We start from the raw sequence: 27,714 nt of genomic DNA, 5'->3' as shown, positions 1-27,714 counted from the left end.
AAAGGTCCTCTGAACTACCAGAGGAAGAAGTGAGCTCTAAGATGCCCAAATGACTTTTGGGCCATAGGAGCCCCACACCAGCTGGCCAGTACTAGGGCCAGAAGGCAGGAGGGTCCCATGTTTGGGGAAGGTCCTAATTTGGCCCATGCACGCATGCACAGAGCAATTCCACTCATAACACATGTGTCCATATGCACCTTGTTTAATCCTCACAACACCCCTGTGAGGTAGGTATTAGGACCCCCTCAAACAAGGGAGCCACGGCTCATGCAGGCCCAGGAGCACAGGAGGCAGGGGCTGCTGTCCACAGCAGCGACTGTCTACCAAGTTCCTGCCTGGGGTCTGCATTCTCACAGCAGCAAATCTTGATATTGGGGACAAACTGCCGAGAACTGTCTAAGTCTCCATACTCCCAGCAGTTCTGTCCAGTTGCAGGGGCCCCAGGGAATACTTGAGGCACTAAGCAGAAAGGAAGCCCTCACTGAAGGCCCTGCAGTGACCACACCAGGGAATGGACAGGCACCAGCGCCTGTCATGGCTGCTGTTCCAGAGCAGGGGGACACAGCCTTCATTTCACCTGGTAGAGACGATCTCCCTACTGGTAAAGTGTTTTATGTGGGGTCACGGTGGCTGAGGGGCAAGAGTAATGGTAAGAACCTCATTTCTCATGGCCTCTGCAACTTTGTTCCTGCCTTAGAATGTAGGCTATAGGGTAAAGGGCTTGTAGGTCCCATTTTGGCACCAGAGGATCCTCCAAGCACCTCAAAACGTAACCTCTGAGAACCACCAACCCCCAGAAAGAGTGAAGAACGGGAGCCAGAGAGATAGTACAACAGGTATGGCACTTGCCTCTCATGAGGCTGGCACAGGTTCAATCTGGCTCCACATATGGTCCCCGAGCACCACCAGGAATAACCTGAGTGTGGCCCCAAAACAAACAAAAAAGCATGAACAAGAAGGCAGAGTCAATGCAGATACTCCCAGGCTACGTCTGTTGGGGACCGAGCCTGGGGCCTTGTAAACAGCCCACTGGGCAAGGCAGAGATGTCTGAAGAAGCCAAGTTGGGGGCTCCCAGGCTGCAGCTCCCCTGGGTGAAATGGGACAGACTTAAGTCACAAGGGTAAAGTGGAACAGACTAAAGTGGGACAGACACGTGGACACAGGACAGAGGACGGTACAGTGTGTTGCTGAAGAAACTTCTTTCCATCCCACACTGCTGTCCAGCATTTTCACAGCCGCAGAAAGCCCACAGCCACGTTCTGATCGTCCAGGCTCTTCCTCTTCGCCTGCCTTTGGGGAAGGTCATTCTCGGGGGGCTGGTGTTGTCCACAGGACTTCCTGGCGGAATGGTGGCAGGGCTGTGTGTGGGGGTCGCTGCCCGGGGACAGCATGGAGGTAGATCGAGGAGCACCCCCCATGTTCACCGAGTTTGTGGGGCTTGCGTTGCTGACTGAGGAGTACCCTGAGGTAGAGACATCTCGGGTTGGCTCCGAGCCGCCATACTGAGGGAGTGGAGGTCCCAGAGCTAAGCGGGGCTGGTTGCGGGCTCCTTCATATCCCGGGCAGGCCTCATCCTCTTCGTCACTGGAGTCCCGGCAGCAGTGCTGCTGTGAGTAGACCAAGGTGACATCAAGGATGCCACTAGGAGCTGTCACTGCAGGAGGTGGGAGTAACAGAGGTAAGGCACGGTCCACCTTTTGGCAGGGTCCCCTTTGGCTGAGGATTAGCTCAGCCACACTCCCGTATGCCCTCACCGTGCCCACTCTCCTTGGTAAGAAATTGTGTCACCCAACCTGAATGGGACATGACCCAATTGGGCTTCCCAAAGCTGAGAGGAAGGACCCAAAAGCTTTTTAGGAGACAGTGGCCCAGAATGCAGCCAAGCCCAGTGTTTAGGGGGGCAGGTGTATGCACACACATACTTCACAGAATGTTTTAGAAAGATCCTGTGGAGGGGCCAGAGAGATAGCATGGAGGTAAGGCGTTTGCATTGCATGCAGGAGGACAGTGGTTCGAATCCCGGTATCCCATATGGTTCCCCGAAGCCAGCCAGGAGCAATTTCTGAGCGTAGAGCCAGGAGTAACCCCTGAGTGCTGGTGAGTATGACCCAAAAACCAAAAAGAAAAGAAAGATCCCGTGGGTGAACTCTTTGGCTGCCCACCCTCACCCTCCGTGAGGCTCACCGTCCCCCTCCTTCACAGAATGTTCTAGAAAGAGTCTGGTGAATTCCGAGGCTGTCCCCACCCCCCACAAGACTCACCGTCCCCCTCCTTCTCGCCTTCACTCTCCTGGTCACCCTCATAGCCTGAGCAATAGTCCAGGCTCCAGTCCAGGAAACTACCCAGCAGAGTCTCCTCCTGGCTGGATAGCTCAGCGGTGGGTGTGGTGACAAAGCTGCCCCTGTCCTTCTGGGGGCTACTATCCCGTTTCCTGAGAGGAAGGTGAGAAGTGGGTGAGAGCTGGTCACAGACAACAGCGTTTGGTTCCCAGACACAGTGGCCCTGTTCGCCAATGCCTAGTCAGCACCTAGCACTGTCCTCGGGAAGATCAGAGTCAAGCCACTGCAGGCCAATAGACATGATCTGCTCGAGTGAATCATGGGTTCCTGAAGACAGGGGTCCCTGGGATCCAAGGGGATGGAGGTGAGTGTGTGAACAGCAGTGCAAAGGGGCCGGGACAGGGAATAGTAGGGTCACTGCTGGGCCACAACACAGAAAGGCCAGGATGGGGTGTTGTCTGAGCCCAGTGGAGGTCTGACACCGCTGCATTGCAGGAGGCCCCAGAAAACGGGCGGAGCTTACCTCTTGGTTCTCTGGCCAGAAGGAGAGCTAAGGAAGGTGTGGATGTCACTGGCACCGAGGAAGGCCGTGGGCTCTGGGCTGTCCTGCTGTACCCCCAGAGCCGAACACAAGTGGCTGTAGCTCAGAACCTAAGGGGGAACAGGGTCAGAGGCCAGGCCAGCCCACACTGGTCAGGGCCGGGGGAGGGGGGGGAATAGAGAGGACAAATACCTCTTCTTGACTAATATCCTCAAATCGCTGCCGGACAGCAGTCAGAGACACCTGGCGGTGGTCCTTGGGGGCATCATCATGGAAGCTGCATGAAGACGAGGGCAAGTGGCCAACATGCACACACACCCACACGCACGCACGCACACATGCACACATGCACGCATGCATGTACTCGCGCACCTACTCTGGAGATCTAGGGCACCCAGAGTCCCCTCCTAGCTGCTGCAGTTAGTCCACAGATGACACCCCAGGAACCTGGGTATGGTCACCAAGTGCAGCCAGGCAGGGGCCAACGCTGAGGTGCTGGTATGCTTCCCACCCCACAGCCACCGCTGACCCAAACAGGCCCCACAGAGCCAGGGCAAACCTACTACTCACCACTTCTGATGGAGGCTCAGGACACAGGCAGTGAGGTCCTCGCAGGAGAAGCCCGTGAGGTCCCATAGCTGGGAAGTCCAGGGCTGTGCTGTGGAGGGGAGGAGAAAAAGGGCCAGTTCCAGTTACCAGGGCTCATAGGGTGGACCAGAAGCACAGCAGCATGTAGTATCCCTAGGTTGCCCACCTCCGCCCCACAGCAAGGGTCCCTCCCCGTGTGTCCCCATGCAGCCCCTTACTATGGCCGTGCATGAGCCTGGCGAGCAGCAGGGCGGCAGAGGCCAGGTGGGCAGGTGAGTGAGCAGCCAGGCTGGTGTACAGCAGGGTCAACTCGCAGAGGAAGCTGCACAGGCGCTGGGTGCGGGGCACCATGGGCACCAATGCCAGGAGGACATCTTTATAATCTACCACAGTGGGAACCTAGATGGCACGGGGCATGTGAGGTCTCGAAGCCCCCTTCCCACCCGCACCTGCCCCTCTGCCCAGAAGTGGTGACACTCACTCGGATCTTCCCCTTCAGCGCTGCGACGACCTCCCCCATCATGCGCACCAGGTCTTCATACTTGTACGTGTTGTCTGTGAGCCACACAGCTTCCCGGATGGTCAGGATCTCCTTGCTGATGAACCTGGGCACCAAAGAGGCTATCAGTCGCTCAGCTCCACCAGAGTGTGGTGGGTACAAATGGGGCAGGAAGGGCCAGAAAGGGCAGCAGGCTGCTAGGCTCACAGAGACCTCTGCACACAGCCTACAACTCAGGGTTTCACTGCAGCACCTTGCATGGAGCAGGGGACACAGCTCAGCCATAGGGCAGGGGACATGGCTTGGCCACAGAGCAGGGACGTGGCTCAGCTCAGCACCAAGCAGCTTGTGAGCTGACCTTGAGGCTGTCTGATGGCCACATGATGTGACAATGGTCATTTATCGTCCCTTAGGCAGATGTCCTGGGAGATACCACTCGACACTGTCCCAGGGCCAGCCTCAGGAGGCCCTGGCCAGGAAGGGCTGACTGAGCACTGTAAGCCAGTAGCTCTAGCCATGACCTCGGGGGACAGCAGGGTATCCCCACATCTCACCGAGTACAGATAACCATGCAGGCAATGCCCAGTAGTTGGAGCCTGTGACGGGGCACTGGGCGCCTCCTCAAGTAACGGTCTACGCACTCCACTGTCAGATGCAGGCACAGGCTTGTGAAGTCCTTCATGGTGGCTACTTCTACCAGCCAGTCGATCAGGATGTACCTGTGAAACAGCCATCAACCCCAAATCTTGGCAGGTGTCATCATGTCTTACAGCCTGCTTGCCGCCCTCCCATCTATTCCTGGTGCAGACAAGGGGACAGAAGAGGAGGTGCTTGGTCTAGCACAGAATTAAGACAGCAAGGAGGGCAGGATGGGGCACCCAGCCAGGCAGGATATGAACCTCTCAGAATAAGCCCTTTCATTTCGTTTTTTGGTTTTTTTTTGTTTTTGGCGGGGGAGAGGCCACATTTGGCAATGCTCAGAGCTGACTTTTGGTGGTGCTCAGGGAACACATGGGATATTAAGGCTCAAACCCAGGTCAGCCGCATGAAAGGTGTCATGCCCACTGTATTGTTGCTTCAGCCTCTTTTTATTATAGATTTAGTTTCTGGATCACTCCCAGACCCAGCTCTGAGCACCACTGAGCATGGCCCCTCCCCAAATAAAATAAAAGCAAAAATCAGGGGGGCCGGAAAGATAGCATGGAGATAAGGCATTTGCCTTGCATGCAGAAGGTCAGTGGTTCGAATCCTGGCATCCCATATGGTCCCCTGAGCCTGCCAGGAGCATAGAGCCAGGAGTAACTCCTGAGCGCTGCCGGGTATGACCCAAAAACCAAAAACCAAAAAAAAATAACCAAAAATCAGGGGCCTTATTGCCTTGCACGCAGCCAACATGGGTCCTACCAGTGGCGCGCACAGACACAACGATATCTGTGGCATAAAAACACACACACATACACACACACATGCAAGAGGGCATGCCCCAAACCCCATTGAACTGCAGCGTCCCAGCCAGGCCTGAAATCCTCAGTGCTTCCCCTCCATCTGTGCTTGGGACAGAGTAGGAAACCGACTGGGGTCCTACCACACTACAGACGCTTCAGAAAAGAGACAGCATGGTATCTGCCACCAAGTTCTCACCGCATGGTGTCGCTGAGCCCCTTCTGCACGGAGAAGACACGCTTCTTGCTGACAGCCTTCGAGGCCTGGAAAAGCTGACACACCATCTCGCTGGCTGCTCTTGCCTCCAGGCCAAGCTGTTTCCGGTGTGCACAGGCTTTGGCAAGAGTGAGCTGGAGGGACAGAGACAGGTAAGCAAGCTCAGCTGGTTACAGTATTCATTTCTTTCTGGAGCATCCTATCACCTCCCTAGCATCTGAACTGTTCTATAGCCCTGGAACAGCCCTGCTGGTCTCCCGGGGCTCTGTGTCTCCGTAAGGTCTGCATCTGTTTACAGGAATGGGCAGCTGAGGTGACAGAAACTTGGGACAGAGCATTTGCAGGCTGTTCCACCCCATACAAATCCCTTTAAGGGACCAAAATCCCTTTAGGAGCCAGCCGATAGTACAATTAGTACAACTGATTGACCTGCATACGACCAATCCGGATTTGAATTCGGCATCTCAGATGGTCCACCAAGTCACCAGGAATAACATTGCAATGCAGAGCCAGGAATAAGCCCTGAGCACTGCAAGCTAAGTACGGCCCCCAAACCCACAAAATTCTTTTCAGGACAGGCCCTCCTTTTTATTTTCTTTTTTGAGGGGGGGGGTCACACCGGCAGCACTCAGGGGTTACTCCTGACTCTGTGCTCAGAAATCGCCCCTGGCAGGCTCAGGGGACAATATGGGATGCCAGGAATTGAACCTGAATCTGACCCAGGTCGGCCGCATACAAGGCTAATGCCCTACCGCTGTGCTATTTCTCTGGCCCCATGGACAGGTCGAAGGGAGCAGCAGCTCACCTGGGCTTCCCAGCAGCCTTTGGCAGCATAGTCCCTGAGTTTCCGGAAGCTGTGGAGGCATCGTCCGGGGTCCGACATCTGTCAACAAAAAGATAAACTGAGCCTAACACTACTGCTCTCCAACCATGCACCCCACTATCTGAGTCAACTCCCTTGTGCCAAGCAACAGTGGTCATCTGAGGGGTGAGCCTGGTGACCACTGACCACCAAGCCCTGGGTCAAAGGTCCCCTTTATGGACAGAACCTCCCCCATGACCACTTTGGAGACTGTGTGGTCAGCCCTGACCGCCCCCCCCCCCCAGCTCCTTAGCCACTCACATCAGCGCCCCGGTCGCTCTCCCAAAGGAGGTAAGAGCTGGGCAAGCAGCCTTGGTTCGCAGCCGCTTCAAACAAATCCCGGGCCTGCTGCTTCCTCTCTTCATCCTGCAGGACGTGGGCAAATGTTCCTGTTGGCTCTGCCTCCCACTGCCTCAATCTCCAACACTCACAATGTACACACAGATACACATACATTCATCCACACACACTCATATGTGTGGCGCCTTGAAAGCCCCCGTCAACTAGCAGTCCAGCCATAGGTTTTTGGGGCAAGGCTGAGAGAATGCCGAGCCCATCCCACAGCCTTTCACTTCTTGCCCATCCTCCGAAGGAAGGTGAGCAGGAAGGTGAGCAGTGAGGCCTGCAGTGCATGCAATCACTAGGACCAACCTACACCAAACCCAAGCGACAGGAAACACACCTCGAAAAGACTCAGCACTCGGCCCAGACAATGCAGAATGGATGCCTTGTGAGCCTGCAGAAGGAAGGAGGATGTGACCCTCAGAGTCTGGCTCCACGGCCTTCCCAGGGGCTTCTCCCGATGGCACCTTGTGTTCTGGCTCCCTGGATCGATGGTGTCACCCCAGTGCCAACTCACCCCCTGCAGTTGGCACTCAGCTCGGAGGCTCTCATGCACCACGGCCTTGCAGCAGCTCCCTGACAGCGACCAGGGGGGCCGAATAAAAAGCCAAATGAATGGCGTGGTGCCCGCACTCAGCTTCTCGGCCAAACTGAAGTAGCGGGAGGCCTTGAGGCCATTCACTTCCGCACGGGCCTCATCCGACACAGACACTGCAGGACAGAGCAGGCAGGATGTTGTGGCACTCCACTTGCCCCATTCTGCTTTTGTTTTATTTCTTTAAAATTATTTATTGATTGGGGCCCGGAGAGATAGCACAGCGGCATTTGCCTTGCAAGCAGCCGATCCAGGACCAAAGGTGGTTGGTTCGAATCCCGGTGTCCCATATGGTCCTCCGTGCCTGCCAGGAACTATTTCTGAGCAGACAGCCAGGAGTAACCCCTGAGCACCGCCGGGTGTGGCCCCAAAACCAAAAAAAAAAAAAAAAAATTATTGATTGGGTTTTTGGGCCACACCTGGCAGTGATTGGATTTATTTCAGGAGGGCTCGGGACCATTATGGAATACTGGGATCAAATCTGGGTTGGCCACAGGCAAAGCAAGCACTCTATCCACTGTACTAGTCTCCACATAGTTGAACCAGGGTTCGATCCCCAGCATCCTATATGGTCCCACACACCACAGGATTCAATTCCTGAATACAATCAGGAGTAACCCTTGAGCATCGCCAGGTGTGGCACAAAAACAACCCTCAAAAAGGGCCTGATTAAACCTGGTGACTCACCCCACAACCCAAAACAAAAACCCACCAAAGGAACCTAAACAGGACACCATGGCCCACAGCTGGATTCAGCCAGGGAGCCTTCACACCACCACCACCCCAGTGCCCATCCACATCAGTCCCATGGGGCACTCACAGCCTTCATTGTAGAGGTAGGCGATACCCAGCTTCAAGGCGGCCTCAAAGTTCCCCTTCTCTGCAGCCCTAAAGCAGGGTTAACAGCCTGTGATTCCTCCCCCCACATACATACAGGCCACACACCTGCTGTCTGAGAAAAACTGGAATCATAATCCCACCAAGTCTGTGACTTGCTGCTACAAAGTATACTCTGGAAATACGCTCAGGCAAAGAGAATCCTAGCACCTACGCCTGAAGCAGGCAGGGAGTATTCAGTGCAAGGTCAAGAAAAAAGTGAGGGGCCAGAGAGATTAGCACAGGGGTAGGGCATTTGCTTTGTAAGCAGCCTACCCAGGACCGATTGATTGTAGTTCGAATCCCGGCATCCCATAGGGTCCCCTTTGCCTGCCAGGAGTAATTTCTGAGCACAGAACAAGGAGTAACCTGAGCGCCGCCAGGTGTGGCCCAAAAAGCCAAGGGAAAAAAAAAAAGTCAGCTGTTGCCATAGGCCTAGATGCTGAGGCTGTGAGTCATCACTCATATGATTTCCCAAAACTAATAAAAGAATTTGTTATAAAATTAAGGGCTAAGGGGCCCGGAGAGATAGCACAGCGGTGTTTGCCTTGCAAGCAGCTGATCCAGGACCAAAGGTGGTTGGTTCGAATCCTGGTGTCCCATATGGTTCCCCGTGCCTGCCAGGAGCTATTTCTGAGCAGACAGCCAGGAGTAAACCCCTGAGCACTGCCAGGTGTGGCCCAAAAACCAAAAAAAAACAAAAAAAAAAAAAAACTTAAGGGCTAAAATAAGAAATTAAGGGCTAAAGATATAGTATAGCAGATAGGTCGCTTGCCTTGCACACCAGCAAGACAGGATCCATACCCAGCATCCAGTATGGTCTCCAAGCACTGTCAGGAATGATTTCCTGAGTGCAGAGCCTGGAATAAGCCCTAAGTATCACCAGATGTGACTCAAAAACAAAAAAAATGAAAAAGAAGTTTGTTATAAATTTAGCAGAGATGGACCAGACAGATAGTACAGCAGCAGTTAGAGAGCTTGTCAACCTGAGTTTCATCCCCAGCACTCCACATGAATCCCTGAGGCCAGCCAGGAGTGACCCAGGAGCCCAAAAACAAAAAACCAAGGGGGAAGGGGAAAAAAAAACCCTGCAGGCCAGTTAAGGTTTTCATATCAGACCATGGGGATGGAGGTGGGAGTGAGGACTGAAGAGCCAAGCAGGAGGAAGGGCTGGACCTGGTCAACAACAGATCTTCAGAAGCTCTTCAGTGATTCAGGCCAGAAAGATGGCATATGATTGGGCACAGTCACGCTCCAGGGGATAGGATAGAGGGAGAAAACGATAGGCCTATGGCACGAGGCAGACAGGGAATACCTTTCAAAGAGCCGCAGGTTCTTCAGGGAAGGCCAGAGCTCCTGGAAGCTGGTACATGCCCAGACACTACTGTGGTGGTCCACAAGGTACTTCAGGTGAGAATGAACCTGCATAAGGTAAGAACGGGCAGGTCAATGGGAGATGCGGGTCAGCTGCTCCCATCCTGCCCAGACTGTCAAGGTCCCAGAGGGACACGCTGACTAAAACAGAGAGGCTGAGGACTGGCACCCCCATCAGGAGAGAGCAGAGGATGTCACCAGAAACTTGGGTGGAGTCTCAAGAATTTTTTCATTTCATTTTATTTTTTTTTGGTTTTTGGGTCACACCCAGCAGTGCTCAGGGGTTCCTCCTGGCTCTAGGCTCAGAAATTGCTCCTGGCAGGCTCGGGGGACCATATGGGATGCCGGGATTCAAACCACCGTCCTTCTGCATGCAAGTCAAATGCCCTACCTCCATGCTATTCTCCCCCTCCCCATCCCCAGTCTCAAGAATTCAAGTATCAGGTTCCCTCAGGGGCTTTGCCTCAGGTGTGAAAAGCACCTCATAGGGCCACTAAGGGGTGGGAGTGGGGTTCCTGAGTGATGGAGCTCAGGACTCTCCAGCTAATATTTGGCCAACTAGGCTGTGCTTCCATAGGAGAGCCTGGGGTTCGGTGCTGAGGGAACTGTGCAGTGCAGCCATAGGCACCACCACCTCAGCCCCTATTCTCTCTAACCCTGAGGGGAGGTCATAAGGGCTGAAGTGCTCACTGAGGTGGGAACTAGCATGCAAGCCCTCATGGCTGCAGGAGGCCACCAGGTGGGGTGTGAGCAGCCTCCCAGCACTGAGGGATGGCATCAGGGAAGAACAGACTTTTCTAATGATAAGATCTTTCCCCCTCAAGCCACACCCAGAAGTGCTGGGTCCAGGCCACACCCTGCTCTCTCTGCCTGGCTGACCCTAGAGGTGAAGGCCAGTATATGTGGTACAAGGGAAATTCGGGGTGGCCTCAAAAATGGGGGACACGTGATCTTCCTCGGGACTGCTGTCTTCCTCAGTTTCCCTGATGAAATGCAGCAGTTTCAATGGCGCCTCACTGGTTATGGGGAAGATTTCTGGCAGTGGGACAGGACAACTTCAGGCATCTACCTGACAGCAACCTGTCTTCTGGATCACCCAGGTTCCAGGCGAACCATGTAGGGGCCAGGCCTGCCTTCCCATCGGCAACTTACGGCACGGACAGCGAGGATGTCGCCCACAGAAAGCCACTTCAGGATGTGGAAGAGCACGTCCTCTGGAAGACTCAGCAGCGTGAGAAGCCGGGGCCGCCTTCGGACCCTGCGCTTCCCCAGGAAACACTTGGCACAGTTGCAGTGGATCACTGGAGGGAGAGACGGCAGGCAGGAAGCTATAATGACGTGCTACCAGGTTGAACCCAACCAGATGGTGAATGAGGAGGGTTTAATCCCATCACCTCGGCCTTCAAGGAAACAGCAGGAAAGAGAAGATGAATCCATTCTCTATGGATTCGATCTGAAGAAACTTTCTGCGGCAGAGCCCAGAAAAGCGGGAAGAAGAGGGGACCAGGTTTAAAGGGGTTCTCCTAGCCAGCCCTCTGGACCCTCTGCTTCCTTCTTTTTGCACCAGGTGGAAAAAGCATTAGCATCCAATAGGCTCTCAAGGGCTTGGTGAGGCACTGCTCCCACTATCTTCCACTTGCAGAGAAGCTTTGGGGTGCACTGGGGATCAGGCCTGGGCAAGTGCCCGGGCTGCGCTGTCAGCAGCCCTTGTCCCATTTGGGGGGGGGGGTCTTTTACTACTGCATTTGCTTTCGCTTTCCCCTTCCCAATCCGGGGCCCCCCTTGGAGTGGGTCCCCACCTGCACTGGCCCCTCTCCACCCTGCACCCCAACACACATACACCCCGGCTCGCTTCCACCAGGAGCCGATCCGCTCTCCTGCTCCAGCTCGAAGACAGACACTAAAGATGCTAAAAGCCGCGGCGATCGCCCCGCAACCACCGCCCCGACACACACGCCCTCCTGCGGGACCCGCCGGGCATTTAAACCGCGCGCCCCCGGTTTCAATGCTAAGGGCGCCGCGACGCTCCTTCCAGCCAGCCCGCGCCGATCGGAAGGTTCCCTTGACCTCGGGCACCCCCGTATACCCAAGCGCCTCCCAAGCCGCGCTCACCGCCGCCGCTGCCCATCGCTGCCACCGCGCCTCCAGCACCGCCGCTGGTTACTGCTGCTGCACCCGCAAAAGCCGCTCGGAGACTGCCGGCCCGGAGCGCGCGGGCCGCAGTGCGCAGGCGCCGTCCCGCCCCGTTGCGCCCGCCCGAGTTTTCAAATGCGCCCGGAGCTCCTATTGGCCGAGATCCGGCCCCGGCTACGCCCACCCGCCGGCCTAGGCAGCCTGCCATTGGTCACTTCAGGACGCGAATTCGAACGCCGGGTTTTGATTGACTGCGCCTGCGTGGCCGCACCGCCTCCCCGGCCCGGCTTCTCCGAGGTTGCGATTTCGCGGCCCCGCCGCCTCGCAGCCAGACGTGTGCGGGTTGTCAGCGTGGTCCAGATAGATGCCCCTTTTCCAGTGCCTGGTGACAGACACCCACAGACTGAATCCTCTTCTCTTTCTTTATCATACCTAGCATTACCAAGGTTTATTGTATGTAGGGATCTTTCCTGGTAGAGGGGATTCAGGGATCATAGGGGATGCCCGGGATCGAACCCAAGTGGGCTGTGTGCAGGGCAAGTGCCCTACCTCTACACTACTCTCTGGGCCCTTTTCTTAGTGTTCTTCTCTTCTGGATGATGGAACCCCTCTGGCTTCCCTCTTCCTTCCCACTCCTCTGCACCCCACCAACACTGAATCTCTCTCTCACTCATCCTCAGGGACTTCTTTCAGCTGGGAACTTGAGCTCACAGCAACCTAGACCTTGTAACTGGTTTCTGTGGCGTGATGTCTCCTTCAGCCTGACCCAGATAGCTTTTACTTCTCTGTGTGCCCTCTCAGCTGTGTCACCCCAGGATACAGGGGGCTCTCATCCTGCACCTAGAACTGCCACAACCAGTCAGCTCCTCATCCCTACTGCTGCATAACAAACAACGGCCCACTATCCACACCCCTCCACCTGGGAACCTCACATGCTTGATCTGGGCTGGTTCTGGGCAGCCTGTATGGATCATATAATAGATTCCGAATCTGTGTTTTGGTGCCTGAGAGAGGTCCTGAGGTCCTGTGCACAAGAAGCAGAATGAGGTGACAGTGTGCAGAGGTTACTGTAGCCCTGTCTCCAGTCCCACTCTGCTTGGCTGATACTATGTTACCTGCCTCCCCCAGGTTAGAACTGGGGAACACTTAAAGGGCCTCCCACTCTGGGGTCAAGGAGGAGTGATCAGGGCCAGAGATATAGCACAGCTGACTCAGGTTGGGTTCCTGGCACTAGCTTCCTAATGACCACCCCACCCCACCACCATCACCACCCGGAGTGACCTCTTGAGTACAGAGCTATGAGTCAGCCTGGAGCACTACTGAAGGAAAAACAACAACAAGAGCCAAAAAATAAAAATTGACATGCTCACTCCACTGGACACTGCAGTGGTGCCCAGACCAGCACTCTGGTTCATCAGACATTTTACCTGCTCATGTCCTCGCCCCTCCTTCCAGTTGTCCAGAGCTCAGCTTTCCTGGGCAAGTCCACATTCTCTCAACTGCTCCTGCCCTGTCCTGCATTCATTCTCCTGGGCCAGAAAGAGGGTAGTCCTTCCCATAGGATAGGAGAACCCTTGACCATGAGCTGTAGGCAGGAACCAGCTACAAGGTCTAGATTGCTGGGAGCTCAAATTCTCAGCTGAAAGAAGTCCCTGAGGATGAGTGAGAGAGAGATTCAGTGTTGGTGGGGTGCAGAGGAGTGAGAAGGAAGAGGAAAGCCAGAGGGGTTTCGTCATCCAGAAGAGAAGAGCACTGAGGAGAGGGGCCAGAGAGTAGTGGAGAGGTAGGGCACTTGCCCTGTACACAACCCACTTGGGTTCAGTCCTCAGCATCCCATATGGTTCCTGAGTCCTCTCCACCAGGAGAGATTCCTGAGTACAACAAGCCATGGGTAATGCTAGGTATGATAAAGAAAGAGAAGAGGATTCAATCTGTGGGTGTCTGTCACCAGATGGTGGGCAAGGGACACTGGGACTCTGCTGAGGTATCACCTGGAAAAATGACTGAGTGTCAAAGCGAGGACTTTGGTTATGTTGTACATGGGGTGATGACAAAAGCCATGGGGACCTGAGAGATAGTACAGTGGGTAGTGTTTGCCTTGCACACAGTCAACTCAGGTTTGATCCCAAGAACTCCATATGGTCCCCTGAGCACAGAGCCAGGAACAAGCCTTAAGCACTGCTGGGTGGGATCCAAAATTTTTTTTATTTATTTTTTATTTTATTTTTTGTTTTGTTTTTGTTTTTGGGCCACACCCGTTTGATGCTCAGGGGTTACTCCTGGCTATGTGCTCAGAAATCGCCCCTGGCTTGGGGGGACCATATGGGACGCCGGGGGTCGAACCGCGGTCCTTCCTTGGCTAGCACTTGCAAGGCAGACACCTTACCTCCAGCGCCACCTACCCGGCCCAATTTTTTTTTTATTTAAACACCTTGATTACATACATGATTGTGTTTGGGTTTCAGTCATGTAAAGAACACCCCCCATCACCAGTGCAACATTCCCATCACCAATGTCCCAAGTTTCCCTCCTCCCCACCCGACCCCCCGCCTGTACTCTAAACAGGCTCTCCATTTCCCTCATACATTCTCATTATTAGGACAGTTCAAAATGTAGTTATTTCTCTAACTAAACTCATCACTATTTGTGGTGAGCTTCCTGAGGTGAGCTGGAACTTCCAGCTCTTTTCTCTTTTGTGTCTGAAAATTATTATTGCAAGAATGTCTTTCATTTTTCTTAAAACCCATAGATGAGTGAGACCATTCTGCGTTTTTCTCTCTCTCTCTCTGACTTATTTCACTCAGCATAATAGATTCCGTGTACATCCATGTATAGGAAAATTTCATAACTTCATCTCTCCTGACAGCTGCATAATATTCCATTGTGTATATGTACCACAGTTTCTTTAGCCATTCGTCTGTTGAAGGGCATCTGGGTTGTTTCCATAGTCTTGCTATGGTAAATAGTGCTGCAATGAATATAGGTGTAATGAAGGGGTATTTGTATTGTATTTTTATGTTCCTAGGGTATATTCCTAGGAGTGGTATAGCTGGATCGTATGGGAGCTCGATTTCAAGTTTTTGGAGGAATCTCCATATTGCTTTCCATAAAGGTTGAACTAGACGGCATTCCCACCAGCAGTGGATAAGAGTTCCTTTCTCTCCACATCCCCGCCAACACTGTTTATTCTCGTTCTTTGTGATGTGTGCCATTCTCTGGGGTGTGAGGTGGTATCTCATCGTTTTGATTTGCATCTCCCTGATGATTAGTGATGTGGAGCATTTTTTCATGTGTCTTTTGGCCATTTGTATTTCTTCTTTGTCAAAGTGTCTGTTCATTTCTTCTCCCCATTTTTTGATGGGATTAGATGTTTTTTTCTTGTAAAGTTCTGTCAGTGCCTTGTATATTTTGGAGATTAGCCCCTTATCTGGGTGGCTCTTGTATCCTGGGCACTATTTCCTTTGAGGTGCAGAAGCTTCTCAGTTTAATATATTCCCATCTGTTAATCTCTGCTTTCACTTGCTTGGAGAGTGCAGAAATTAGTCAGGATTGTGGCTTCATTCCCTATATGGAGCTCTGCTGAGGAGGGAGAGGGCCATGTGAGGAGACACTCAGGAGTCCTACAGCCAAGATAAGCATCATATCTGGACGCCTATGCTGGTACCACTGTAGCCTGAGTCACCACGTCTTAAGGTTACCTCAAAGTCCCTTGGTGTCTGTTTCCATAAGGAGTCCAGCCAAAGATTCTGCATTTCTTTTTCGTTGTTTTGTTTGTTTGTTTTTGGGCCACACCGTGTGGTATTCAGCGGTTACCCTAGCTCTGCCCTCAGAAATAACTCCTGGCAGGCTCAGGGGACCATATGGGATGTTGGGAATCGAACCCAGGTCAGCCACATTTACCATAAGGTAAATGGCCTCCTGGCTATGATTGCTCCACCTAGTGACGCTCAGGGGTTACTACTGGCTATGCTTTCAGAAAATGCTCCTGGCTTGGGGGATCATACTGCAGTCCCTCCTAGGCTAGCGCTTCCAAGGCAGATGCCTTACGGCTTGCACCACCACTCTCGCCCCAGAACTCTTCATTTCTAACTGGAGGTAGTATATTCTCATATGGGCACTCTTGGTGTCTGCATGGAGTGGGAGAGCTCCAAAAAATTATTTGTGAAATGGACTGATGTGGGGATGTCTGCATTTGTGGAAAACCAGGAACAAAATAAGGAGCATGCAAACATTGATATGGTGCCTGCCCCCTATTTGCCTGGTCTTCCATAAAGTTCCTTGTCACATCCATGTCCCTCCACTTCCCCTTGAGAGGACATAAAAAGTGTCCTTTGAGTTCACTTCAGTCAGTATTAGTGGAGACACAGGTCAGCTAAGAGACCATTCTCTATCTAGGGAAATTATAGGGCTCTTCAGGCCACTAAGAGCACACACCTGGCAGAGAGCCCTCCCATCCCATGCATCTAATCAAGGCCCCAGGTTTGTGAACTCAACGCATCCCTGTAGACAAAAGAATATTTTCTGGGGCCGGGCGGTGGCGCAAGAGGTAAGGTGCCTGCCTTGCCTGCGCTAGCCTTGGACGGACCACAGTTCGAACCCCCGGCGTCCCATATGGTCCCCCAAGCCAGGAGCAACTTCTGAGCGCATAGCCAGGAGTAACCCCTGAGCGTTACCGGGTGTGGCCCAAAAACCAAAAAAAAAAAAAAAAAGAATATTTTCTAATGACAGGCTGGAAGATGGTAGAGGCCAGACAGGCAGGAGAAAGGTCTTGGAGCATGCCAGATGCCAGAGCCCCAGAGGGGTCAGTGTGCAGAGTACTGATGTCAGGAGAGCAAGTGACAGGGTGCTGACTGGGCCGTGGGAGTCCTGTCCCTCTGCCAGCTGCCTCTTGGCCCTTAAGGCCAATGGTCAGTGGGTGCCATCTCAGTCACCATCTAAGGGACAGGCAGAGGCTCTGCTGGGCACTGGCTTTTTGTGGGACCCCAGGCAGTGGCCTGGCTGACAGGTTTGTGCCCCTCTCTGTGAAATGACGGGTTTGAGGAACAGAGGCCAAGAGATGCTGTGTAGGCATATGGTGTGGATGTTACCATGGAGACAGCAGCCACGTGAAAAGAACCGTCCCCCAGAAAGAAGCTGAGTCAGAGAGGCCCGCCAGGAGCATTCACCTTGGGCCACCTCAGGTTCTCATCAGGCAGGGGGTAGTGGACCATTCCTTGGTGCTTAAGTCCCAAGACGCTGTCTGCACTGGGAGAGACCTTGTCTGGAGACACTGAGACCAGTAGGGGCCCGGTAGGGGGCAGGCAGACACACCTAGCAGGGCCACACACCTGGGAAAGAGAGGTGCACAAAGGCCTTGAACTGCTCCAGCGCCTCCTGCTGTCTCTTTGTAGGACCATATGTGGTGCTGAGATCAAACAAGCCACATGCAAGGCCAGGACCTTACCTCCTGTGGTATCTCTCTTAGCTATTCCACAAACTCTCTTTGGATGAACACATGCAGCATTTACAATGAAAGTAAATGTCAATTTACGTAATCCTTAAAAGATGCACAGAGACATGAAAACCGGCTTGAAATAGAAGGCAGAGAAAAGCCAGCCAAGAACAGGATGGGAGTCTCCCTACAGGGGTACCACTGCAAGCCCCAAGGGGGCGCTGTGCACAATGCCAACAGATAGTTGGGGCCAGCCAAGTGCAGCCTAGCTCAGTGAGGTTGGTGGGGGTGCGCCAAGTGCCTGCAATAGAAAGTTGAGGAATGGGCCCGGAGAGATAGCACAGCGGCGTTTGCCTTGCAAGCAGCCAGTCCAGGACCAAAGGTGGTTGGTTCGAATCCCGGTGTCCCATATGTCCCCCGTGCCTGCCAGGAGCTATTTCTGAGCAGATAGCCAGGAGTAAACCCTGAGCACCGCCGGGTGTGGCCCAAACCCACCCCCCCCAAAAAAAAAGAAAGAAAGTTGAGGAATGCCAGCCAATGCTCAGGCTCAGGGAATCCAGCATTGCAAACAGCCCCTGTGCCCCAGTCAAGAGTCGCTCCTGGACATGGCCAGGAATAGCCCCTGAGCATAACAGTTTAGGCTGAAAAGGGAAATCAGCCCCCCCCCCCACCAACCTTGGTGGGTGCCCCGCCCTTTAGGGAAGTTGTCACGGCTTTGGCCCCACCCTTAAGGAAGTCGTCACTGCCTCGGCCCCACCTCTACCCCTACCTCACGAATCATTGGTGTTATTGTAGCGGAAGTCCAGCCCTCAAGGACTCTTCTTCCCCTCCCACTTCCCATCCTATATAAGGGGGTAACGAGGGACCCACGAGGTCTTTGGTTCTGGTGGGAATTCATAGACCCTGACCATTCATAATGGTCAGTATTAAAAGCACTTTTTAAAGCATCTGCTGGAACTCATAAGCCTCTTCATTTCTTTGCGCCGGGCAGCTAAAATTAGGACTTCCGGACCTTTCATTTTGGCGAGCCACCAGGAGTCCTCACTCATTCTGCCCGGCACAAAGCTATGAAAAGGTGTCTGGTGAGTTCTGATGTGTATGTGTGTGTGTGAAAGCGCGCGTTTTGCTTCATGTCTGTCTGAGTTTGTGGTGGCTTGAGCCCTTTGCTCGATGTGGAAACCGAGTAGAAGCAGACTTTGTTTCATAGGGGCGGTTAGAGTCCCCCCGGGTGACTAAGGAATCTTCCACCTGATGCGTTTCCAGGTGTGTGTGGTTCCCCATCTGATGCGTATACCAGATGGGCAAGAGGTTGACGAACTTTGGCTGCTTAGGTCACGACCCTGGTGGTACCCCAGGGGTTTAGTAAAAGCAGCGGAAAGACGTTTCCGGGCTGCTGGAGAGGTTGTCTGCCTGTGATTTGTGGAGCTCAAGAACTTGGTTGTTATTAGCATAGCCGTCTGTCTAGGAATCTGTGAATTTTACAGTTGTGTCTCTGGATGTTCGTTTGACTCCCCTCTGACTGCCTCCTTCGCCTGTTCGCCTTCCTGGCGATTCTACAAGTTTGATGAGACAAATTCAATCCACCCCACTTACTCTGACAATAGAACTTTGGGAAAAGATTACTTAAACGCATTTGTTTGGGTTGTTTCCGTGTGGCGCCACCGTTTGTCTGTTTGTTTGTTTTTGTCTGTGTGTTCTATGTTTTTTTTTTTTTGGTCTAACCACGGGACGCGCCCCCGCCACCCGCGGCGCGGCGACAGGGCGCCCAAAACCCGCCTAACCCGCTCCCCGCCCGTCAGTCGTCCCAGCAGCGGAACGCGCGACCCCCACAGCCCACGGCGCGGTGAAAGGGCGCCCAAAACCCGCCTAACCCGCTCCCCACCCAACCAGGAAGCTGGCGCATGCAAGGTCCACGCTAGGGACTTGGCGGGGGGTGTTGGAAATTGCAAATCTCAGATTTCTCAAATGGCCATCGGGAATAAATTTTCCTGGAGAATTTCTGAACTTTGCAATTCCCCAAACTATCCTGCCATGCGTTCAGGCCAAAAAGAGCAACTGGCCGTTTTTTTCTAGCCGAAAGAAAAAAAAAAAAAATGCTTTTTAAACTCACCACGTGGTAAAGAAATTCACCATGCCCCAGGGCAAACTATTGTCTTCCCAGCCTCACCTGGCTGGGGAGTGTAGGTCATTTACATATCAAAGAAGAATCTAGCAAATGGTTTGGAGGTCAGAAAAAAAAAAAAAAAATTTTTTTTTAAGCATTTAAATTTCTAACTTAAAGGTTTCTTAAAAAAATTAATAAGAAAATGTTGCAAATTACTGTTGTTATTTTTGTTTGTTTTTCGGTGCACGTGAAAATTTTTAGCAGCGGAACCACTACAAAAGAATAAGTGGCAAAGCTTAAAAAAAAAAAAAAAAAAAAAAGGGAGGAAAAAGAGGAGCCGAATGGTAGGGCGTTTGCCTTGCATGCAAAAAGGAAAGTGGTGTAAAAGAAATTAAAAATGTGTAATAAAAATGTGTATAATCAATCTAAATAATTATTAATATGTCTCTAGGTTAAAAAAAAATGTAAATGTTTTTAAGCATGTTCTACCAAAAGTAGTAAGTATTCATTCTTTCTGGTTTTCAACATTAATTTGTGTAACGTAAATTCCTGGTGTTTTCTGTTTAGAAAACTAAGTAAATTTCTATATTTAAAATTAAGCATAATTAAAATATTATTTTGCAATTTTTCATTATATGTTACCAAGAACATTAATATTTGTATCACAGGAGGTTTTATAAAATTGGTCATGGTTTTATTTAAAAATGTGTAAAATATTTTGTTGCAGAAAAAATTCTAGAATTATCTAAGTAATTTAAGTAATATTTGCTTTTTCTCTTCTCCCAGAACCTTTTAGTACCATTTATGTCATGGCATCACGTTGCTTTGCACAAAATACAAGCAAATGGCTTTCTCTTTGCATGAGGAGTAGTCCTCATGCAAACAGAAAATCAAAAAAAAAAAAAAAAATTAGTAAGGGAACCCCAAAAACCTCTTTTAGAGGAATAATTGGAGTTGAGGCGGTGTGACAAGCAGGCACCGGCGAAAGACTGAAATAAATGGCCTGAGTAAGGAAATTGAAAATTTTCCTAGAAGATTATCACAGCCTGTGGGCCCTGCTCTCTCCCTCAAGCTCAGAAGAAAATTCGAGGTCAGTCTCTTCCAAACCTGGAGAGGAGTGGAACAGACGAATCACCTCTAAAATTCCTGCAGAGGGTGAAATGCCCAGCCAGAAGAACCTCATGCTGAACCGACCAACTCATCAGCCAAACCTGAGTAACTGTGAAAAACCTGCAGTGTCCACAACCTATCCTCAGAAAAGTTCTGTAAGTAATGGGGGTGCCCCAGATGGAGATTTCTCCAACAGTGCTGTATATGTGCAAAGGAAAAAGCCAAGTTATTCAAATTCCTGGTAAGGTACAAGGTAAAGGTGAAGAGAAAAACCATTTTGGTAGCTAATTAAAATTCTAGTGGGCCTAACTTAAAACCCACTTCTTTGAAGTAACTTATGTAAAAATGCTCTTACTGTTAGTCTAACTAAAGTAACTCAAAACTGTGTTTATTCATGATGCTATAATGCTTTGTTTTCTGTTAATTAATTTGTGCTATCATTACAGACAATAAGAACAGCTGTGCCATTCAAGTTGTGCTATTTACTGCTCCAAGGCCTGAGTGGGTTAAGTAATATTCCCCTGTATAATTAATCTAATCCTTTTCAGGTGTTAAAACTGCAAAAGTGAACCAGTTAACTGCTCCTTTAGGGAAATATAAGATTTCACCCTATCTAGAGATTGAAACTGCAGTCCCCTGTCAGCCTGAAGTAGCTACAGAAGATTGATCTTCGACCACGTTCCCTCCAATAACTTCTAGGGTAATGAAATCTCTAAAGCAAAATGGTCATCAGAAAAAGCTATAAGGGAAATAAGGAAAAAAAAAAAAAAAAAGGCCGCAGAAATTAATAAGCCAAGTTAACAACTAAAAATAACATTATGCCTATCTATCCCAAAGGTTAAAGCAGGTAGCAAAAATTATGCTTCTCTTGGTAATGTTAAAAAGTAAAACAGTCATTAATAAAAATAAAATTTCTTCATCTCTGTCTAACCCAGTGCAGGAAAGGCAACTGAAGTTTAGGGCTCTCTACCCCAACAGCTGTTTAAGTTGCAGAAATGAAGAAAAGAAAGCAGAAACCTCCTTATTTTCGTTGTGGAATTCACAGCCTATGTGAGAAGAACTGCTGTCAAGGTGAACTGCATGCTTCCTGGGTTCACGCCTTCCATCTAAAACCTGAAAAGTGAAGCACACTGAGAATCCTCTCAAGATACGGGTCCGGCGGGCACACTTCAGCCCTAATGCACTCACTAACTCTAAAAATGCTCTCCCTGGCACTTGCTAAGGAAGGGCTCGAACTGCTTACCTCCGGTCCTCTACTTCCCATGTGTGTGTTTGGGGGAGCCGAAATGGGTGTGTAAAGTAAAACCTCAGCTTTTGCCTCCCTCTTGGAGGGGGGGGGGGAATTGGCCTCTGGCTGTCCCTGTCTAACTAGGTAATCTAACCTTTGCTTGTTCTAGCTGTACTTATGTCAAAAGGTAATCCCGTTTAGCTTCAAATCTTCTGTTTGCTATTCATAACAGCACCAACTCTGTAAACCTGGGTCAGGTAGGAGGTACTCAGTGCTCAGAAGTCCTGCCTGCTCCCTCTAGCCCAGGGTATTTACCTCCGGAACGGGTATAAATGTGTGGTAAAAATTTGGCTTATACATCCCAGCATTAGTGCTCAAAAGTAGCTGGCCAAGATAAAAAGCTATTAAATGGTCCCTTATGATCTTTATGAAATGAAATTCTCCCCTATCTAATACCCCTACTGGGGCCCCTCCTAAGCCTTTTTACTTCTGGTAGCCATTGGCCCATGCAGGGTTAGCTCATGCAAATAATTATAACCAGTAATATCAAAAAGTAAAGGCCCCAAAATCACATTGGCTTCTAGGATTAGAAGCCTCCAGTACAAGAAGTGGGGATTGAAAAGGGAAATCAGCCCCCCCCCCCACCAACCTTGGTGGGTGCCCCGCCCTTTAGGGAAGTTGTCACGGCTTTGGCCCCACCCTTAAGGAAGTCGTCACTGCCTCGGCCCCACCTCTACCCCTACCTCACGAATCATTGGTGTTATTGTAGCGGAAGTCCAGCCCTCAAGGACTCTTCTTCCCCTCCCACTTCCCATCCTATATAAGGGGGTAACGAGGGACCCACGAGGTCTTTGGTTCTGGTGGGAATTCATAGACCCTGACCATTCATAATGGTCAGTATTAAAAGCACTTTTTAAAGCATCTGCTGGAACTCATAAGCCTCTTCATTTCTTTGCGCCGGGCAGCTAAAATTAGGACTTCCGGACCTTTCAAGGCCCCAACTGCCCTCATGCTCCCCAAACTAATAAATCTTTTTTTTTTTCTTTTTTTTTTTTTTTTTGGTTTTTGGGCCACACCCATTTGACGCTCAGGGGTTACTCCTGGCTATGTGCTCAGAAGTTGCTCCTGGCTTGGGGGACCATATGGGACACCGCGGTCCGTCCTAGGCTAGCGCAGGCAAGGCAGGCACCTTACCTTTAGCGCCACCGCCAGGCCCCACTAATAAATCTTTTAATAAAGAAAATTGTGGGACCCGGAGAGATAGCACAGTGGCGTTTGCCTTGCAAGCAGCCGATTCATGACCAAACGTGGTTGGTTCGAATCCCGGTGTCCCATATGGTCCCCCGTGCCTGCCAGGAGCTATTTCTGAGCAGACAGCCAGGAGTAACCCCTGAGCACCGCCAGGTGTGGCCCAAAAACCAAAAAAAAAAAAAAAAAAGAAAGAAAATTGTGGAGCTGGAGAGATAGTACAGTGGTAGGGCATTTGCCTTGCATGCAGTCTACCCAGGACAGACCCTAGTTCTATTACTGGCATCCCTTATGGTCCCCCTGAGCCTGCCAAGAGTGATTTTTTTTTTGTTTTGTTTTTTTTTTGGGCCACACCCAGCATTGCTCAGGAGTTACTCCTGGCTGTCTGCTCAGAAATAGCTCCTGGCAGGCACAGGGGACCATATGGGACACCGGGATTCGAACCAACCACCTTTGGTCCTGGATCGGCTGCTTGCAAGGCAAACGCCGCTGTGCTATCTCTCCGGGCCCGCCAAGAGTGATTTCTGAGCAAAGAGCCAGGAGTAATCCCTGGGCACCACCGGGTGTGGCCCCAAAAAACAAACAAACAAAAAATAAATGTGACTATGGGGTAGGATGGAGCAATTATACAGAGGGTAGGGACTTGCCTTGCTTTCAGATGATCCAGGTTTACTCCTTGGCATCTCTTATGGTCCCCAAAGCCCACCAGAGCTAATTCATAAGCACAAAACAAAACAACAAAATAGGGGCCGGAGCAGTGGTGCAGAGTGGTAAGGCATCTGCGTGGCCTGTGCTAGCCTAGGACGGACCAGGGTTCAATCCCCCAGTGTCCCATGTGGTCCCCCAAGCCAAGATCAACCCCTGAGCATCACTGGGTGTGGCCAAAAAACCAAATAAATTAAAAAATATATATTAGGGGCTGGAATGGTAGCACATATGACTTGCATGTGGCCACTGGGTTCCCTCTGCAGCATCCCATATAGGCCCGGAGCCTGCCAGAAATAATTTCAGAGCACAGAGCCAAAAGTAACTCCTGAGGGCCACCAGGTGTGGCCCAAAAACAAAACAAAAACGAGGGGTTTGGGTTTTTGGTGGGCTCAGGTGTTCCTCCTAGCTCTGCGCTCAGAAATTTCTCCTGGCAGGCTCAGGGAACCATATGGGATGCTGGAAATCGAAACGGGGTCCTTCCTGTGTTGGCCATGTGCAAGACAAATGCCCTACCTCTGTGCTTTCGCTCTGGCCCCAAAAGAAAAAAATATGTTTAATACTGTGACTAGAGAGATAGTACAATGAAGAGGGCATTTGCCTTACACTAGGATGAACCAGGTTCTTTTTTATTTGGGGGGGGGGGAGGACACACCTGGCAGCACTCAGAGGTTACTTCTGGCTCTAAGCTCAGAAATTTCTCCTGCAGGCTCAGGGGACCATGTGGGATGTCAGGAATTGAGCCCAGATTTGTCCTCGGTCCGTTGTATGCAAGGCAAACACCCTACCACTGTGCTATCTCTAGCCCCAACACCCCATTTGATCCCCTGAGCACCTCCAGGAGTGATGCCTGAGTGCACAGCCCAGTTACCCCTTAGCCTTGATGCCTGTGGCCTGAACAAAAACAAAAAGAACATGAACAATGTTTCTTCTAACAGAAGTGAGGATGATAAAACAGAGCCATCAGAAAGGCTGGAGTTTGAGGAAGGGCAGTTCAGCCATAAGAAACTGTGGTCTTGGGGCTTGAGAGATAGCATGGAGGTAGAGTGTTTGCCTTTCATGCAAAAGGACGGTGGTTCGAATCCCAGCATCCCATATGGTCCCCAGAGTCTGCCAGAAGCGATAGAGCCAGGAGTAGCCCCTGAGCACTGTCGGGTATGACCCAAAAACCAAAATAAATAAATAAATAAAAATTAAAAAAAGAGGGCCCAGAGAGATAGCACAGCGGTGTTTGCCTTGCAAGCAGCCAATCCAGAACCAAAGGTGGTTGGTTCGAATCCCGGTGTCCCATATGGTCCCCCGTGCCTGCCAGGAGCTATTTCTGATCAGACAGCCAGGAGTAACCCCTGAGCACTGCCGGGTGTGGCCCAAAAACCAAAAAAAAAAAAAAAAAAAAAAAAAAATTAAAAAAAGAAGCTGTGGTCTGAATGCAGTGCAGTCTCAGACTATCCTAAGTGATGATGCTGGGGACAGACAAGGAATACAGATTCCAGGGCTCCTATGGAGGGGCATCGTGGATGAAGGAACGATGTGGCAGTGGTGGTATGACTCCTTTGTCCCCAGTGGAATAGTAAATGTATGGGGAGGGAGAGATGGGTAAAATGGGAGTCAGCTACTATGGAATTGCAGAGGATGTGGAGAAAACAGTCTGTGGACCAGGGTCTGGGCCTGAAGAGATGGGGGAGGGCAATGACAGATTGAAAGCCCACTCAAACTCATTTCTGGCCTTTTGAAGATACAGGCCTCTCTCTGTCCTGGAGCCTGTGCAACACCCAGGGGTGTTTGCTTATTGAATCCTAGTCAGAAATACCGTTTGCACCCACAAGGGAGACCCTCCCAATATGCTGGGTCACACCTTACTTTGGCTGACAGAGGTATCCCAGGTTTTCCTTTGACATTTTGCTTATGGAACTTTTCTCACCTCCATGGAGGCTGTGGAGACAAACCCTGAGCTGGAGCATAACAGACACAGATCGCAGCCAGGGAGCCAGGGCGGAGCATACTGGAGAGACTCAGAAGTGCTTCTTTTTAATCTGAGACTCAAAGAACCATGCTAGTGTGAGATTCTCCTCCCGATCCAGGAGAGCCAATCTCACTACAGTACATAAAATCGTAAGGACAGCTAGATCATAACCACTTTATACTTTACAAAAGGTAGATCTGTAGACTTAGAATACTACAGGTGGTCCATTTACTATGGGGGGAGCTTTTGGCCCACACCCAGCAGAGTTCAGGATTTATACTGCATTCAGGGATCACTTTTGGTGGGGCACAGGAAACCATATGAGATGCTATTGAAAGTTGATTGACGGAGAGATAGCACAGCGGTGTTTGCCTTGCAAGCAGCCGATCCAGATCCAAAGGTGGTTGGTTCGAATCCCGGTGTCCCATATGGTCCCCTGTGCCTGCCAGGTGCTATTTCTGAGCAGACAGCCAGGAGTAACCCCTGAGCACCGCTGGGTGTGGCCCAAAAAAACAGAAAGTTGATTGAAAGTTGATTGGCCACATGTAAGCACCCTAACCATTGTGCTATGGCTCCAGTTTCAAAATACTCCATTTAGGGGCTGGAGCAGTGGCACAAAGGGGTAAGGTGTCTGCCTTGCCAGCGCTAGCCTCGGACGAACTGAGGTTTGATCCCCCGGCATCCCATATGGTCCCCCAAGCCAGGAGCGATTTCTGAGTGTGTAGCCAGGAGTAACCCCTGAGTGTCACTGGGTGTGGCCACCCCCAAATACTTCATATATATATATATATGCTACATCCCCTGTGTTAACAAATCCTGAGATCTAGGAAGGCACCAAGTTTATAAAAGTTCTAATTGCCAAAGGGAAGGTTTTTTTTTTGTTTTGTTTTGTTTTGTTTTTGGGCCACACCCAGCGGTGCTCAGGGGTTACTCCTGGCTGTCTGCTCAGAAATAGCTCCTGGCAGGCACGGGGGACCATATGGGACACCGGGATTAGAACCAACCACCTTTGGTCCTGGATCGGCTGTTTGCAAGGCAAACGCCGCTGTGCTATCTCTTCAGGCCCGGGAAGGTATTTTTTACAAGCTGTCTGCTATTACAGGAACTTTTTCAAAGCAGTCTGTACTTGCAGAGATGTTTGCAAAAAGTAGCACTTGGCCCCTGCAGACACTGCCAGGGTCAACCCTACCGTGTTCTTTGACATCACGGTTGATGGCGCTTACCTGGGCTACATGTCTTTCAAGCTGTTTGCAGACCAAGTTCCAAAGATGGCAGAGAATTTCCATGCGCTGAGCACTGGTGAGAAAGGATTTGGTTACAAAGGTTCCTGTTTCCACAGGATTATCCCAGGATTTATGTGCCAGGGCAGGGACTTCACTTGCCACAACAGCACAGGCTGCAAGTTCATCTACGGAGAGAAGTTTGATGATGAGAACTTCATCCTGAAGCACACAGGGCCTGACATCCTCTCCATGGCCAATGCTGGTCCCAACACCAATGGCTCCTAGATCTTTATCTGCACTGCCAAGACTGAGTGGCTGGATGGCAAACACGTGGTGTTCAGCAAGGTGGAGGATGGCATGAACATTGTGGAGGCTATGGAGCGCTTTGAGTCCAGGAATGGCAAGACAAGCAAGAAGATCACCATCGCCCACTGCAGACAAGTCTAAGGCCCTGCTTCTCTATTCTCACCCCACCAGACCCTTAGGAGTCTGGTGTGCCTATCTCCCATGTGCCCAGAATGCCCTCTGGCCCTTGTGTGCACCCTCAGTTCCCTAGTCCTTACCCTGTCCCATCTTGCTGGATTGCAGAGTTGTTTATGATTATAAAATAAAAAGTACATAATAAAAATAGGGGTGGAGCGATAGCATGGAGGTAAGGCATTTGCCTTGCATGCAGAAGGTCGGTGGTTCAAATCCCGGTATCCCATATGGTGGTCCCCCAAGCCTACCAGGAGTGATTTCTGAGCGTAGAGCCAGGAGTAACCCCTAAGTGCAGCCAGGTGTGACCCAAAAACCAAAAAAATAAAAATAAATAAAAATAAAAAATAGGGGCCGGAGAGATAGCATGGAGGCAGGGCGTTTGTCTTTCATGCAGAAGGACGGTGGTTCAAATCTCAGCATCCAATATGGTCCCCTGTGCCTGCCAGAGGTGATTTTCTGAGCATAGAGCCAGG

The 27,714-nt window shown here is 51.0% G+C and overlaps 1 protein-coding gene and 1 pseudogene across 2 annotated transcripts; one reads left to right on the top strand and one right to left on the bottom strand.

Moving 5' to 3' along the window:
- Positions 1–1,230: 1,230 nt before the first annotated feature.
- CCNF (cyclin F) lies at positions 1,231–11,744 on the bottom strand. 2 transcript variants are annotated; one of them, XM_049768451.1, is made up of 17 exons: positions 11,729–11,744; positions 10,769–10,917; positions 9,558–9,664; positions 8,187–8,254; positions 7,289–7,482; positions 7,112–7,165; positions 6,691–6,795; positions 6,373–6,450; positions 5,550–5,701; positions 4,463–4,627; positions 3,891–4,014; positions 3,628–3,808; positions 3,392–3,479; positions 3,014–3,098; positions 2,804–2,931; positions 2,263–2,432; positions 1,231–1,655 (listed from the first exon to the last, which is right to left on the bottom strand). In XM_049768451.1, exons 1-17 carry the CDS (start codon positions 11,742–11,744, stop codon positions 1,231–1,233), a joined length of 2,289 nt encoding a protein of 762 aa, XP_049624408.1. The 2 variants fall into 2 exon arrangements, with proteins under 2 accessions (XP_049624408.1, XP_049624409.1); XM_049768452.1 differs by having other exon boundaries at positions 6,697–6,795.
- Positions 11,745–11,884: 140 nt separating this feature from the next.
- On the top strand, positions 11,885–27,387 carry LOC126001583 (peptidyl-prolyl cis-trans isomerase A-like; annotated as a pseudogene).
- The last annotated feature ends 327 nt before the right edge of the window (positions 27,388–27,714 follow it).

Source organism: Suncus etruscus, chromosome 2, assembly GCF_024139225.1.
Source record: "Suncus etruscus isolate mSunEtr1 chromosome 2, mSunEtr1.pri.cur, whole genome shotgun sequence".
Lineage (NCBI taxonomy): Eukaryota > Metazoa > Chordata > Mammalia > Eulipotyphla > Soricidae > Suncus > Suncus etruscus.
Note: the sequence above shows the minus strand (reverse complement) of the source record. Positions and strands in the feature narration are given on the sequence as shown.